Source organism: Coffea eugenioides, chromosome 6 (genome assembly GCF_003713205.1).
Source record: "Coffea eugenioides isolate CCC68of chromosome 6, Ceug_1.0, whole genome shotgun sequence".
NCBI classification, from domain to species: Eukaryota; Viridiplantae; Streptophyta; class Magnoliopsida; order Gentianales; family Rubiaceae; genus Coffea; species Coffea eugenioides.
This window is the reverse complement of record NC_040040.1, coordinates 9,932,256-9,948,355: the sequence shown is the minus strand read 5'-3', so window position 1 is coordinate 9,948,355 and position 16,100 is coordinate 9,932,256. Positions and strand designations below refer to the sequence as shown.

The 16,100-nt window shown below is 34.8% G+C and overlaps 1 protein-coding gene across 1 annotated transcript; it reads left to right on the top strand.

The window, feature by feature from the left end:
- Window positions 1-1,884: 1,884 nt before the first annotated feature.
- Window positions 1,885-6,016, top strand: LOC113773512. Its single transcript, XM_027318154.1, has 5 exons — window positions 1,885-2,706; window positions 2,794-2,880; window positions 2,974-3,863; window positions 3,970-5,274; window positions 5,368-6,016. The coding sequence occupies exons 1-5, from the start codon at window positions 1,885-1,887 to the stop codon at window positions 6,014-6,016; spliced, it is 3,753 nt and encodes a 1,250-aa protein (XP_027173955.1).
- Window positions 6,017-16,100: the final 10,084 nt, after the last annotated feature.

The following is a 16,100-nucleotide window of genomic DNA, read 5'->3' as shown; positions in this document are numbered from 1 at the left end:
TTATTTTTTTTGTCGACACAATAGATCCTGAACATACTTCTATCTAAGAGGGTCAATGGAGAAGTTGGAGGGACTGAACTGCCATCGAGGACTAAGAGAGATTCCGGATACCATTTATTGGATTGCATTAAAAGGATAACTTTTTTCTCTTGGTTCTTGCATCAAACTACATGCATCCACAATTTTTCTTGCCAAGTCTGTAGAAGGAAGTGATGCAACTTGGCCTCCGTTCTAACTTCAAACTGTTTCTTGTTAACATTTTCCTATTGGTTCTTGCATCAAACGACAAGCATCCACAAATTAAAAGGTTAACTTTTAGCTAGAGTCCTTCGCTCTTGTTTCTTTTGTATTTTTTAATTACTTAAAAAAATTTGGGTCCAAGATGTAAAAATTAAAATAATTTGAATTATAGCCTACCTTTACGCCGAATAGTTTTAACTCTTGTATCCCAGAAATGTGTAACCAACTAGACGTATTAGAATGAGGAACTGACTCCTGGTGTGGAGGAGTGCAAGCTGAGTTTAATTGGAAAGATCTGGGGGGATAAGCAGGCAAATGTTGGTGGTATAAGGAATTTTGTAGGTAATATGTGGTCACAGGTGAGGATTGGGAAGGTAGTGGAGATTGGACGCAATCTGTTTCAGTTTGTGTTTGAAAAGGAGAAGGATATGGTGGGAATAATGAATAAGAGGCCATGGATTTTTGATGGCCAACCTCTAGTCTTACGTAAGTGGGAAGTAGGAGTGGAGGAGGATGATGAGGCGCTAAGTAAGTCGGTAATTTGGGTTCAGATGTGGAATGTCCCTTTACATTGGGTGACAAAGGAGGTTGGTAGGAAATTGGGGAGTATTTTTCCTGGTGTGGAGGATGTGATTATTCCTCAGGGGGGAGGGAAGGACGGTAAACACATCAAAGCTCTAGTGGAGATAGATTTAAGTGCTCCTTTACCAAGAGGGGTTATGGTTAAGTATCGTGGTCTGAGGAGATGGATCGAGTTTAAGTATGAGAAATGTCCGGATTTCTGTTTTTCCTGTGGATTGATTGGGCATATTGAGAGGAACTGCAACCTGAGGGGGTTGAACAGGGAAGGAAAGGCTCAGTTTGGGAACTGGATGAGGGCAAGCTATCCTAGAAGTCCTAATAAGAAGTATAGGAATGGGAAGGACTTTAGTAAGGCTGAGGGTGAGGAGCGTCAGGACCAGGATGGGTGGAGTGGTAGTGGTCCTAGTAGTAAGCTGCTGTTAACTTACACTGCAGACTTCCATCAGGGGGAGGAAGGTTGTTTGGCAGGGGAGGGTGTGAGTAATAAGGGTGTGGGCGTGGAAGTTGGGGCTGAGGCTGGGGGCAGTTGGAAGGAGGAGGGAGGAAAGAACTTAGGGGGGAAAGGAGGGCAATGTGGGGGTGCAGGGGGCTAAGGAGGTAGGATTGCAGGGTTTGGGGGATATGATTGAACAAGGGAAGGCTAGGGGAGAGGGAGGACTGAGAGAGATGCTGGAGGGCAAGCCTGATAAGGATGGAGTAGAAGAGGGGGCAGATTTTATGTGGATTGATGGTATGAAGGGGGGAGTTAAGGCTATGGAGGAAGGCCTGGGGGTTCGAGAGACAGTGGTAGAGAATAAGGAATCTGAGAAAAAGGGGGGAAGGGGAAAAAGGGGTTCACAGGGCTAATAAGAGTTGGAAGAGGTTGGTCCTTGAGGTGAGCAAAAGGAAACCACTGGGGGAGGCTAATAGGGATGATGGTGATACTGGGAAGGGGAAAAGGAAAATGGAGGAACAGGTAGGGAAGAAAAATCAGAAAAAGAGTAAAACTGGGGTGGAGTGGTATGTGGGGTTAGCTGACTGTGAGGGGATGGAGTCCACCCTAAATGGGGCTCCACATGCCCAATGAGAGCTGTGGTGTGGAACTGTCGAGGTGTGGGGAGTTCCTTGACAGTTCCCCAGCTAAAGGAGTCTATCAAACTCCACTCTCCATCTTTGGTGTTTTTAGCAGAAACAAAAAAGAAAAAAAGTTATTTGAATACTGTGAAGCAAAGGACACAATTTGATCACCTTTTTGTTGTTGATCCTGTGGGATTGGCAGGGGGCCTGGCTGTGATATGGAAGAAGGAACTTCTGGTTAAAAAAGTGCTATTTTCAAGTTTTACCATCGAATTGCTAATAGATGATAAGGAAGCTGAGGTAGAGTGGTGGTGTGTCTGTGTGTATGCTAGTACAGATGTTAGGATTAGGAGGGAACAGTGGAAGGTAATAGCCAGGAGAAGTTGTCTGTGGGAGGATGCTTGGGCCATTATGGGTGATCTGAATGACATTACTTCTAATGCTGAAAAGTGGGGGGGGAGGCTCAGGTCTGAAGCGAGTTTTCTGGATTTTAATGCTTTCATCAATGAAAATGAGTTACAGGATATTGGGTTTGAAGGGGTTCCCTGGACCTGGTGTAATAATTGGGGCAGTGAGGGAGAGGTTAAAGAAAGGATTGATAGAATCCTGGGAAGTAGAGGCTGGATAAGGAGGTTTGAGAAAGCTAAATGTATCCATGTGGAATCTAAGGCGTCTGATCACTGTTTATTGGTGTTGGATACTAAACCAGTTGAGAGGAGGTGGAGAAGGAGGTTTATGTTTGATAGGAGATGGTTGAGGCAAAGGGATGTTGGGGAGGTGGTTGAAAAGGCATGGGGAGAACACCAGGAGGGATCTAGGATGTTTAAGGTTCAAAGGAAAATCAAGCAGGTTCGAATGAATTTACTCAGCTGGAGTAGGCAGTGTTTCTGTAACTCAAAAAAATTGATAAGGCAGGTGAAGGGGGAAATACAGGAGGTTAAAGAGATAAAGAGTGAGGGGTATAGGATCAAGTTAGCTAATCTGAAGAGGCAGTTGGCTGAGGCATATAAGAAATAGGAGATTTACTGGAGTCAAAAGGCTCGAGTAGATTGGTTGAAAGAAGGGGACAGAAATACCCAATTCTTTCATGCGAAGGTGTCTGGCAGTAGGAGGTGGAACAGGATTGGTGTGTTGAAGGGTAGGTTTGGTGATTGGTGTAAAAGTGAAGAGGAGACATGTCAGGAGATATCAGATTATTTCCAGCAAATTTTTACTACACAGAATCCTGAGGATTTTGCTGAGATTCTTGAGTGTGTTCCACAGACCATCACTGAGGAGATGAATATGGAGCTTACCAGGAATGTCTCAGAGCAAGAAATCAGTAAAGCAGTTTTCTCGATGCATCCACACAAGTCTCCAGGACCTGATGGTATGTCTCCAATCTTTTTTCAAAAATTTTGGCCTATTCTTAAGTCTGATATTGTCTGTGCTGTTAACAGTTTTTTCCATTCTGGCCACTTGCTCAAATCTGTTAATGAGACTCTTATTAGTCTGATTCCTAAATCAAATACTGCTAGTTCCATTTACGATTTTAGATCTATAAGTTTGTGTAATGTCCTTTACAAAATCATTTCCAAAGTTCTTACTAACAGGTTCAAATATGTCTTGAGTGCATGCATTAGTAGTTCTCAGTCTGTTTTTGTTCCTGGGAGGCAGATTTTGGATAATGTTCTGATAGCTCATGAGTGCATTCACTTTTTGAAAAATAAGAGGGTGGGCAGGGAAGGCTATATGGCGATCAAATTAGATATGTCAAAAGCTTATAATAGGGTAGAATGGAAATTTTTGGCAAAAATGATGATGAAAATGGAATTCTGTCCTAAGTGGATTCAGTGGGTGCTGGAATGTGTCTCTAGTGTTACCTACTCCATTAATTTCAATGGTGAGAAGAGGGGGTATATCAAACCAACAAGAGGGCTGAGGCAGGGGGACCCTCTTTCTCCTTATTTGTTTCTGATCTGTGCTAAAGAAAGCAAGGTTGCAGGGTAAGTTGACTGGTTTGAGGATTGCTCGAGGGGCACCTAGCCTATCACACTTGTTTTTTGCAGACGATTCTCTGATTTTCTGTAAGGCAAATGCTGGGGAGGCTAGGCAGATTATGAGAATTCTGGAGGTATATAAACAAGCTTCTGGTCAAGTAGTGAATATAGAGAAATCCTCTCTATTCTTTAGTAAAAATATAGGTAGTAGACTGAAGGATCGAATTATGGGGAAACTTATGGGAATGAGGCTTGCTACTCATAGCAGATATCTGGGGTTGCCTCTACCCATTGGAAGATCAAAAAGGCATGCATTCGAGTTTATTAGGAATAAAACACTGGAAAGGTTGCATGGTTGGAAGGAGAGGTTATTGAGTCAGGCAGGAAAAGAGGTTTTGCTTAAATCTGTGATCATGGCCCTTCCTACGTATGTCATGTCTTGTTGTTTGTTGCCAAAGGATTTGTGCAGAAGAATTTGCTCAGAGATGGCTAAGTTTTGGTGGGGGCAGAAAGGGAATGAACAGAAGTTACATTGGCTATGCTGCGGAAAATTATCAGAAGTGAAAGCAGAAGGAGGCCTTGGTTTCAGGGATCTCCATGAGTTTAATCTGGCTTTGCTAGTAAAACAACTATGGAGGATTGTAACCAGGCCTAATCTGTTGGTGAGTCAGGTTATCAAAGCCAGGTACTTCAAGGGGGCCTTTCTATGGATGATGGAAAGCACTGGCACTGACTCATGGTGCTGGAAAAGCTTACTAAGGGCAAGGGAAATTTTAGAGGTTGGACTAAGGAAGAGAGTGAGAGATGGAAAATCTATCAGTATTTGGGAGGATAGATGGCTTCCTAATTCAGCAGATGGGAAAGTTAAAACTAAAAGAAAGGAGGGGTTGGGTATATCCAGTGTGTGTGAGCTTATTCAGGAAGGGAGGTGGAGGAAGGAGTTGATTGTGCAGATGTTTGAGGAGCAGGAAGGGAAGGAAATACTGCGGATTCCATTGAGTGTATATGGAAGGAAGGATTCTGTATATTGGAGTCAGTCCAGCTCTGGGGAGTACACAGTAAAATCTGGCTATAGGTTTGCAAGAGGTCTTAGTGGGAAGAGGGATATTGGGGGGATGGGGGCTGAATCAAGCAGTAGGAGGAGGTGTACTTCACAGGGTTGGAATTTTCTTTGGGGGCTAAAAGTTAAGCATAAGCTGAAGCATTTCATATGGAAGTGTTTACAGGGGATTTTGCCAGTGAATGCTGTTATCAATGAAAGATGTGCTAAAAGGGACTCTGTCTGTAAATGTTGTGGGGAGTATCCGGAAACTATTGAACATCTACTTTTTTTCTGTGAAAATGCTATGGCAATCTGGAAGGCAGCACCTGTAAGCTGGGTGGGATTGGAGTATTTGAGGAACAATTTTGGGCACTGGTGGGAGGAGATGAGGGAAGTCGGGGGTATGGAAAGTGGTCAGGAGAGAATTTAGTTGACTGTGAATGTGTTGTGGCAAATCTGGAAGTCCAGGAATAGGAGGCAGTTCGAGGACAAAGGAATGGATCCAATGACAGTAGTAAGTAAAGCAACAAGGGAGTGGAGGGAGTTTCAGGAGGCACAGGGCGTGGATGGGGATAATAGTAGTCATATGACCTGTGGAAAGGAGGGGATGGGGGGCTGGAAGGAACCTGAGGGGGGATGGGTTAAATTTAACTCTGATGCAGCTGTGCAGCAGAAGACTGAAAGAGCTGGTTGGGGGATGATTGCCAGGGGCTGTCTTGGAAACGCCTTGGGTGCTTGGGCTGTGCCTAACACAAGTTGCTCTAGTGCGAAACAGGAGGAAGCTTTGGCCTTAAGAGCTGCTATGCTGATGGCAAAACAGCAGGGTTGGAGAAGGGTGGTGTTTGAATCAGATTGCAAGCATCTAATAGATAGCATAAATAGGGGGGATGGGGATTCTGATATAGCAACTATTTTGTTAGATATTGATAGTTTAAAGTCTAACTTCTACAAATGTTGTTTTTCCTTCACAAGGAGGATGAACAACTCTGTTAGTCACTCCTTGGCAAAACTAGCCTTAAGTTTGGATGATCCTGCTGAATGGAAGGTGATTTTCCCAGCTTGGCTGCTTGAATTGCTTCAAGCAGATTGTTGGGGCAGTTGCTCCATTAGTGTGTAATCTGTTTTTGGTATATACAAGAATGTTGCCGTTTGGGAAAAAAAAAAAAACTAGACGTATTAGAAGCACAAGCGATACAACCAAAAACATTTGACAGTATGATTTTAAACAACGGTGGGATTTTAGGGCATTATAGAAGCTGGATCATAACCATTTCTGCATCGTACTTCAACAGGGACCTTTATACTCTGATGATGATTGATGCACTTGATACTGAAACACATGTATATTTTTTAATCGTTCTTGGAAAATTCTATGCCAATCATACGGACTTAGTTGATGAAAAATTTTCTATTTGTATAATATGATTTGAAAAAAAAGTAAAATATTATTTAACTTGCATAATAAACATAAGTTTTAACTATATTTTTATTTCACTTACTTCACATCATCACAGAAAGTGTTACGGTATCATTCTAAATATTTTTCTTCAAATAATTTTCTATCCAGAACACACAAATTCTCCAAATACTCTTCTTCAATCTAACAACTTATTAACCACAGAACTCAATGCTTCAACCGAATGAATAGCCTCAGTTGATGCAAACTTGAAGCAAGAATGCTTACCAAGTTGGCACGTACTTCGTTTTAGTTTGTAATTATTGAAAAAACATTCTATTGATTAAAAATAATAAGGAATTAAAATCAGATGAAGAAGCATGTACAATTTCAAGCGGCCAAATCAAAGGAGCCAAAAATGAGTAGTGCTAATCCAGGCAAAACCAAAAGAAAAAAAAAAAAAGAAAGGGAGCAACAAGTTGGCTGGTAGGTACATCAGTTATATCACCATCAATATATACCACAGGTTTTCTAAGCATGCTCAACAATGCAAATGCAAGAATGAGGATGCCATCTGTTTCCCTTCCCCTCCAAGGCCTCCCTATCGATTGGCCTCTTTAATCTGCTCTTGTCTGAGATCAACCCAGGACAAGCAATGGTTTTAGTGGCGTCATAAAGGGATTTAGCGTGGTGTGTATTTTGCAGTAAAATGAAGAAGGAATCGTGTTATGAAAGCAGGCATAGGTGTCCTCATCAATTAAGGTAACTCCACGCTGGTCTACTAGAACTGAAAATGGGAATAGTGTACTAGCAGTACAACAAGAAGTGGGAAAGGCACGCATATGATATGGTGTCTGCAAACTTGTTCGGATTGTTATTTTTTTTCAAAAAAAAATTTATTTTTAACGCATTTTTTAATTATTTTATTATTATTACTATATATATATTAAATCATTATAGTATATATTTTTTTATAAAATTGTCAAAAAATAACAATCCAAATGGGCTTATATTTGATTGCATGACAAAAGAAGAAGTGACGAAAAATATTATGGAGGTAAATGGAGTGGAATGCTCTGAATATAGGAAAATAATAAAACGTCGAGACATATGCAAGTAAATATTATAGCTAAGTATCTCATATAATTTTACCAAGTATCCATACATGGAGGCCTGCTTTGACTCATGTCTCATGCGGTATTGAACCTTAGTCGCCATACCATTTCATGAACGATGAAATGTTTCTGTATCCTATATCACATCCGTTTTAATTTGTATGTCTAAACAAAATTATATCAATATGCATTTTGTAAATATAATATATATTATTAGTATATATAAGATTTACTGTAATACCCATTAAAGCCTTTCAGTTGCAAAGCAGGCATCAGGGGAAGATCCGGTGAGGCACAACTCCTAAGCACAAGATTCCCATTTTCACAGTATCAGAAGGAAAATTTGGATTTAAAGCAAGGAAGGTAAAATCTCAGTTATCTTTCTTAAAGTATCTAGTAGTCATCAATTTCTTAAATTCCAGTTAATCATCCTGATATTTTATATGAATTTTGAACCGCCTTTCCAATTTACATCCACTCCAGAAAACGCATACAGATTAGCATTACAAAGCCTCAGACAACCAGATACCTATTATTATTTTGACAAAATTTTAGAAGAAATTGAAACAACAGACCAGTGTTTAGCACATATACAAATAGAAGAATCTAGATTATCTAAAGTAGCACACCACCATCCCGCATCATTTCTAAAAAATTTAAGACAAGCAAAAGTAGATTTACTTTGGCATAAATACTCTGAATTAAAATCAATAGAAAGACAAAAATTAGAAGAACAAGAAAAATATAAAAATAAAAGGAATTTTTGTAATAAAGTTTGTAGAACATCTGATTAACATTTGATTAATCACGTAAGACTTTAATTGGAGCCGTAAAAGTCCAACATAGTCCAACATAGTGTAGTCCAACATAGGTCTTTAATTGGAGCCGTAAAAGTCCAACCACTAGAGTGTTTGGTATCAGAGCTTGCCTTCCCGGTGAGCCTGATTCCTTAAAGTCAAAGATAGATAAAAGATTAGAATACTTAGATCTAGAAATAAAAAATAAATCTAGGAATATAATAACTTTGGATAACCATAAGCATATTTGTTATTTTCAAACACCTATAAACATACCTTACATAGCAAAGAAGATAAAAATTATAATAGGCTTATTGATCTAGTAATATCTTTAGGGGAGTCTTTAGAGAAACATAAAGAAAATAATTCTCGGATAGTAGAAAATTTATTAGAATCAATAAAGAATAAAAATAAAGTAATAAAGACGCTAGTAGAAAATCAGGATTACTTAAAGGAACAAAATAATAAAATAATAAAAAGAATAAAATATTTAGAAGAACTAAAACAATTAAAAATAGAACATAAAATTAATACAGAAAAAATAACTAAAGAAGTATTAGAAGAGATAAGACAAAAATCTATAGAATTAAAACAATCTTACAATCAAGTAGAAGTACTATTACATAAAATAGAAAAAATCATTTTAAGTTGATATATGAGTAGTAATAGTAATAAGCCACTTCCCTCACATTATGTCTTTTATCCAGATTATCTAAAAACATTAGAAGAATTAAAATATTATCATCCAGATTCGTTAGGATTAACAGATTATTCAGGAGCTAGTGCATCAGATAAAATATATCCTAAACAAAATAACTCTATAATAGCATTATTAATATCCTTACATAAAAAAGTAGATACAATAACAGAAAAGGTCAGAGTCCTACAAATAGATAAGTTTGAAAAAGATTTGGAAGAAATAACGGACCAATTTAAAAGATTACCTGTAACAAAGAAAGAAAGTAAACCACATCTTAGTAATATATTTTCAGTAAATCCTAAACCACAAAAATTTTAAGATGGCTAGTAGAACATCATTTTCAGGACCTAGTAGAACAGTCAACGAAAACACACAAGTAGGAACTAGTGTATTAAATATAGGGAGACAATTAAGAAGGAGTAGGAGCATGCATTTAGAAGAAGCAATAGACGTAGATAGAGACTTGGAGATATATAGGAATAATGAAATAAGTTTATTAAACCCAAGAACCTTGTACTCAGTAGGATTTCTTAGAAGTAATACAGGATTATTTAGACAAAGTAGAGAAGAACCAGTGAGCGCATTAAGTAACCCCGTAAATCTTATAATGATAACACAACAAAGCATAAACCAAATTAGAAGACAGTATACATATATGCATATAGGATTAATAGTTATAGGAATTAAAGGACTAACAAGAAAAGGATTGGGGAAAAAAGTATTATTAGCAGTATTAGATAAGAGACATAAAAAAGTAGAAGATGCATTAATAGCCAGTATAGAAGTAGATATGAATCAGAACGGAGGAATATTTTATTGCAGCCCAGATTTTATGATAACCTTAGAAGATATAAAAAATTTAGAAATAGGAATACAAACTAAAGGATATGAAAATTTTCAAGGAGATAATTTAACAATAAGTATCGGATTTATAGGAAGATTAACAAATAGTAGTAAGACCAGATATAAGGTAGAAATAAAGCCAATAGTGGAGGCTATGGCAAGTAAAGGAATAAAATTAATAAAACCGATAGAAGTAAGTTCAGAAAACTTGGCAGGAGAAGAATGGGAGATTAGTAAATTTATAGAAGAAAATAATCCAATGGTACCAAAAGATAGTATAATATATAAAAATAGTCAAGGAGAAACAAGTCTTAGATTTTTTAATTATGAACCAACAGCTTTAGGAACAGATAATGAAGAAATAGACAAATCCGACGTAGAATCAGATCTAATAGAAATAAATTTATTAGAAGAAGAATTAATAGAAATAAATCATAGGATTCTTTATCCAAAAGAATTAAAAATGGACTTAACAGAGAAAGAACTATTTGATTTAGAAAGAAAATTAAACAAATGGACAAATAGCATTAAACGAAATATTATACTGTGATAACGCAGGAAATATTAGAGTTAAAGAAGAAGAAGAAAATTCTGAAGAAGAAAATTTAGAAGTAGCCAGCATAATGTCATATAGAGAATTAATGGACCAACAACAACAAAGTGGTGAAAGTAGTAACAGGTCAACAGATATGCAGACTGATCCTAGTCAAACAGGAAATGTTAGAACATATGAACCAGGACAACCACCCAGGATAGTCTATAATGAATATAGAGAACCAGAGGAAAAATATAGTTCTAGGGGAAAAAGAAGACCATTAGAATTAGAAATAAAAGAGCATTCAGTAGATGAAGGAAAAACTTTAATGTTAACATCTTACGATCCACAAATGATAGAAGATGTAATAGGAAGCTGGAAAGCTAGAGTAGTAAGAAATTATATACAAAAAGGATTCGATCATAACGTAATAGAGATGTATACATATTTAGAAACATTTTTAGGAGGAGTAGCAAGAGCAGCATGGGAAGCATTTAAACAAAAATTTCCAGATAGGTTACAACAAGATCAGGCACATGGGGTCAATCCAATGAATTTTGTTAATCGAGTAGAAGAAATTCTATTAGCAACAAGTCCAAATAGAGGAGGAGTAATGACACAGATAGAATCGGTAAGAAAACTAGAACAATTATCAATTAGAAACTGGAAATATATTAAACCTTTTTTACAAGACTTTTTATATTATAGTTGTTTAGCAGGATGTTTTTATGATGAAGGAATTATAGAAAAATTATTTGCAAAATTACCAGACGACTTAGGAAAGAAAATATATACTTTATATAAAGCAACGCCCATGGAACCAACATTAAAAAATGTAAGTACGGCAGTAAGATTTATAATCAATAGACTAGTAGAAGAATGTACTTTTACAAAAATACAAAGACAATTAAAAGGAGAATATAGTTTTTGCTCAGAAATATACACACCACAAAAATATGGAGAAAAAGATAAAGAAAAAAGAAAATATAGAAAGCCTTATAAAAATTATAAAAAATACCCTAGAAAACAATATTATCTTAGGAAAAGCAAAGCTAGAAAACCATTTCTCAAAAAAGAACATCATGTTAGAAGATATAGACCAGAAAGAACTTATGGAAATAGATTATCTTGTTTTATTTGTAAACAACCAAATCATTTAGCAACAAATTGTCCACAAAAACATAACTCTTTTAATAGAGAAGCTCACTTAATAGAATTATTTTCGGAAGATTTAATAGAAATAGATGATAATATACTAGAGACAGAAAGTATTTATAGTATAGTATCTGAAGACTTAAATTTAACAGATTTTATAGAACAAGAAGACACAAGTTTTATAGATGAAATTTTAGAAAAATCAGAAAACAAAACTATCATGGATAATATATATTTAGAAGAAATGAAAGAAGATTTTAAAATGTTAGAAGACTTAGAACTAGTTGAAGTAGAGTGTATCCATAAATGGGAACATAGAAAAGGAAATTATAGTAAACCATGTTATAACTGTAAAAAATATCCGTCAATAGAATTAAGGTTTCAATGTCAGCTATGTTATATAGAAGGATGCAAATTCTGTTTAGAAAAGTTTGCACAGAAATATGTTTTAATAGAAAATACTAAAAAAGAAAAAATCGAAGAAAATCTGCCTTTAGAACATTATTTAGAAAGAAGGATAAGAATTTTAGAAAATAAGGTTGAACATTTAGAGCAAAAAATAGAAAAATTAAATAAGGGAAAAACAATAGAAAGCGAAGTATCTATTGAAAACATAGATCTAGAAATCTTTCCAGAAATAGAAGAAATAAAACATAATTATGATCTAGAATTATTACAAGCAGGAACATCAAATATAACATCCATAGAAGTAAAAACTCGAATAAAAATAGGAGATTTTGAAACACAATTATTAGCAGTAATAGACACAGGAGCTAGTAATATAGTAATCCAACAAGAGTTAATTCCAGAAAAATATTATGAAAAAGCATACCATATTAGAACAGCTAGACAAATGGATGGAAGTACATATACATATGACACAGCTTTACATAATTCTTTATTATTTTTTGAAATAGATAGCATACACTGTACACAACCATATCCTGTAACGGAAATATATATTAGAAGTTTTCCTTATCAAATGATATTAGGACTATCATTTATTTTACAGGCATATCATGGCATGATTCTTACTAGAACAGGATTAACATTCCTTAGAGAACATTTTTTACCATATAATACTTTTTTAACAAGCAATAAATTTAAAATAAATAAAGATAATAAATTTACAAGACTCTTAGGACTAGAAGAAAAAGATAATTGTAAATGTGATATAAAAGGTAGCTGTAAGAATGATTCAACCCAGGAATATAGGGGGAAGAATCAGAAAACAAATTCTTTTGACAATATGGAGATGACTGGAGAAAGGCCTTTATATTCGTCACAAAGAATTCAAAACTGTTTAGAAGACAAAGAATTTGAAGAATATTTAGAGATAGAAAATTATGACACAATAGAAACTATTTTAAATAATGAAAAATTATATGATCTGTTAGAAACAGGGCATAGAGATATAGACCAACTAATAAGTGAATTAGAAAAATTAGAAATTTTTGGAGAAAATCCAACTATTCATTGGGATAAGGACAAAACAGAATGTAAGTTAGATATTTTAAATCCAAATTTAAAAATTAGCACAGCAAAAATAGAAGCTAGTAATGATGATATAAAAGAATTCGAAATGCATATAGCTGATCTAAATAAGTTAAAAATAATTAGAAGAAGTACTAGTCCACACAGAAGTGCAGCATTTATAGTTAAAAAACATAGTGAAATAGTTAGAGGAAAAAGTAGAATGGTAATAAATTATAAAAGATTAAATGACAATACTAAAGAAGATAGCTATGATATACCAGATAAAAATGAATTAATAAATAGAATCCAATATAGATATATTTTTAGTAAATTTGATTGTAAGTCAGGATTTTGGCAGGTAAAAATGCATAAAGAAAGTATAGAATGGACAGCTTTTACATGTCCTTTAGGACACTATGAGTGGCTAGTAATGCCTTTTGGGTTAAAAAATGCACCAGCCATATTTCAAAGAAAAATGGATAATATTTTTAATAAATATAAAGATTTTGTCATAGTATACATAGATGATATATTAGTATTTTCAAAAAACAAAGAAGAACATGTAAGCCATCTAAAATTAGTTTTCTCAGAATTTATTAAACACGGAATAATAATCAGTAATAAAAAAGCACAATTTTTTAGAAAAAATATAGAATTTTTAGGAACAGAAATAGGACAAGGAAAAATAAAATTACAACCACATATTTGTAAAAAGGTTTTAGAATTTCCAGATAAGATAGAAGAAACAAAGAAACTTCAACAATTCTTAGGATTATTAAATTATGCAAGACCTTTTATTAAAAATTTAAATAATCTAGTAGCACCATTGTATAATAAAACCTCTTTAAAAGGACAAAAATTCTTTAATAAAGAAGATGTCAAACTAATACAAGAAATTAAACAAACAATAGGCTTACATGATCTAAAATTACCATTAGACACAGATTACTTGATAATAGAATGTGATGGCAGTAGTACCGGATGGGGAGCAGTTCTTTTTGCAAAACCAAATAAGTATAGCAGTAAAAATAGTGAACAAATCTGTAGATATGCTAGTGGTAAATATAAGGAAAAAGGCAATAGGAGTAGTATAGATAATGAATTATTAGCAGTAAAATATAGTTTAGATAATTTTAGACTTTTTATAATCAACAAGTCTGAAATAACTATTAGAACAGACTGTGAAGCAATAAAAAAGTTTTTTGATAAACATAATGAAAAAAGAAGTTCTACTAGAAGATGGTTAAATTTTGTAGATAGTATTATTGGTAATGGATATAAAGTAGTTTTTGAACACATTAAAGGTAAAGATAATAATTTAGCAGATTTTTTATTACGACTGTTTAACAATTCTTCTGATCTCTCAGCAGATGGCATATAACTTCCAGAAAGTCAAAATTGGCCAGTGGGAACTTACAAAGTACCCTAAAGGTACAAGTCTACATTTCCATAGCCAAGAGGAAGGTAATTTAGAAGACATCCAGCAGGATATCTTAAATAACCTCTGGAATAGTAGAAATAGCACTGATAAAGTTAGAAATCTTAATATCTTAGCATTTTATTTTAGTAATCTTCCAAAACAAAGTTTTTCATATTATGTAGTGGTAAAAGGAAAAATACTTGGAATCTATTCTAAATGGATTTCCGTTATAGAACAAATAAATCATTTTCATAATCCTTTATGGAAAGCATTTCATAGCATACATGAAGCATTAGAATTTGCTAGGCATAATATAGGAACAACATTTTATGTAGATCCTAAGGCTAGCATGGACAGCATGAGGGCTCCAGTATATCCAAGTACAGATGCCCCTAGTAGCAGTAGAAATTATCAATATGCATTAGGAAAAGATAATACAAATAGAATAGAATTTTGTAGACATTGTAAGAGCATGGAGCAAGCTATTAGAAGTTTAAATTTAAAGTGTAGAAATTTTGAAGAAGAAGATCTTTCTCAAAAAGAAAAGATAAAATCTTTAACCGAACAACTGAAAGAAATGTATAAGATCTCAGGCTCACAAGGAGATACTATTCTCTCACAAATTTCTGAGATTGGGGAGCTCAAAGGAAGGCTGTCTCATACAGCATCTCAAATGGCCAGTTCTTCATCCGGCCCAATAAAACAGACAATTTTTATAAAAGAAAAGCCCATTTCAGAAAGACCATTTGAATTTCTTAAGCCCAGAATATCCTTTAAACCATATCACCTACTTAGTTTCCTCCCTTTACATATCCAAGAAATTATTAGCCAAAAAGCCCAAGCCCAATATTATTCAAAATTAATGGCAGTCCAACAATACTTTTATGAAATAGCAAAAGACCCAATTAGAAATACAGCAGCCATTAGACTACATCCATCTTTCTTCATCGACCCAGAAAAACATTGCCCAAACAATCCAGAAGCCTGTGACCACCAGAAAATAAATAGCCATTGTATACATACACTCAGTCATTTTTTCCTCAGAGCAACTATTATCTTATCAAAATATTCATCCCCAAAGATACTAAGAGTAAATGGGGAAAGAGTTATTTTAACACCACAGTTTCTTATGGATACCGGATTCCTGGAAAAAATTATTGTTACAAATCCAGAAGATACTCATTGTCTTGGAACTCATCTCGGATACTTCATCAGAAAAATGTTAGACTATGGACAGTGGGCAACTGTACATATCAAATCCGCGCCAGCAGAATGGATAGGACTTTTTGATATAGAACCAGCAATACATAGAATGATGATTACAGTCAGCAATATACCACCAGCAAGGAGAACGACAGAAGAACTAGAGAAAATCAGCAGCAGTCTAGTGGAATGTCCATTAGAATTAAAAGAACAATTGATAAATGCTAAAATGATCCAATTAGCTTACAGACATTTCATAGATCAATGGGAAAATGGAATTAGGTTAGTATATGAAAATAAGATACAAAAGATATATGCCCCATACAGGTTTAAGTTAGAAAAAGATTTCACTATAAGTACCAATTATCCAGAAGTCTTTGAAAAATATTTGGAAGGATATTATATGAGCACAGGAGCAAGGCATTTGGATATCGAAGCAGATGAAGAATATAATGATGATCATTATTGGGAAACAATGGGACCAGAAGAAATGAGCAACATCGAAAATATGATGGAAGGATAATTCTTCGGCCATCTTGTCAAAAGCTATAATGTATAGAT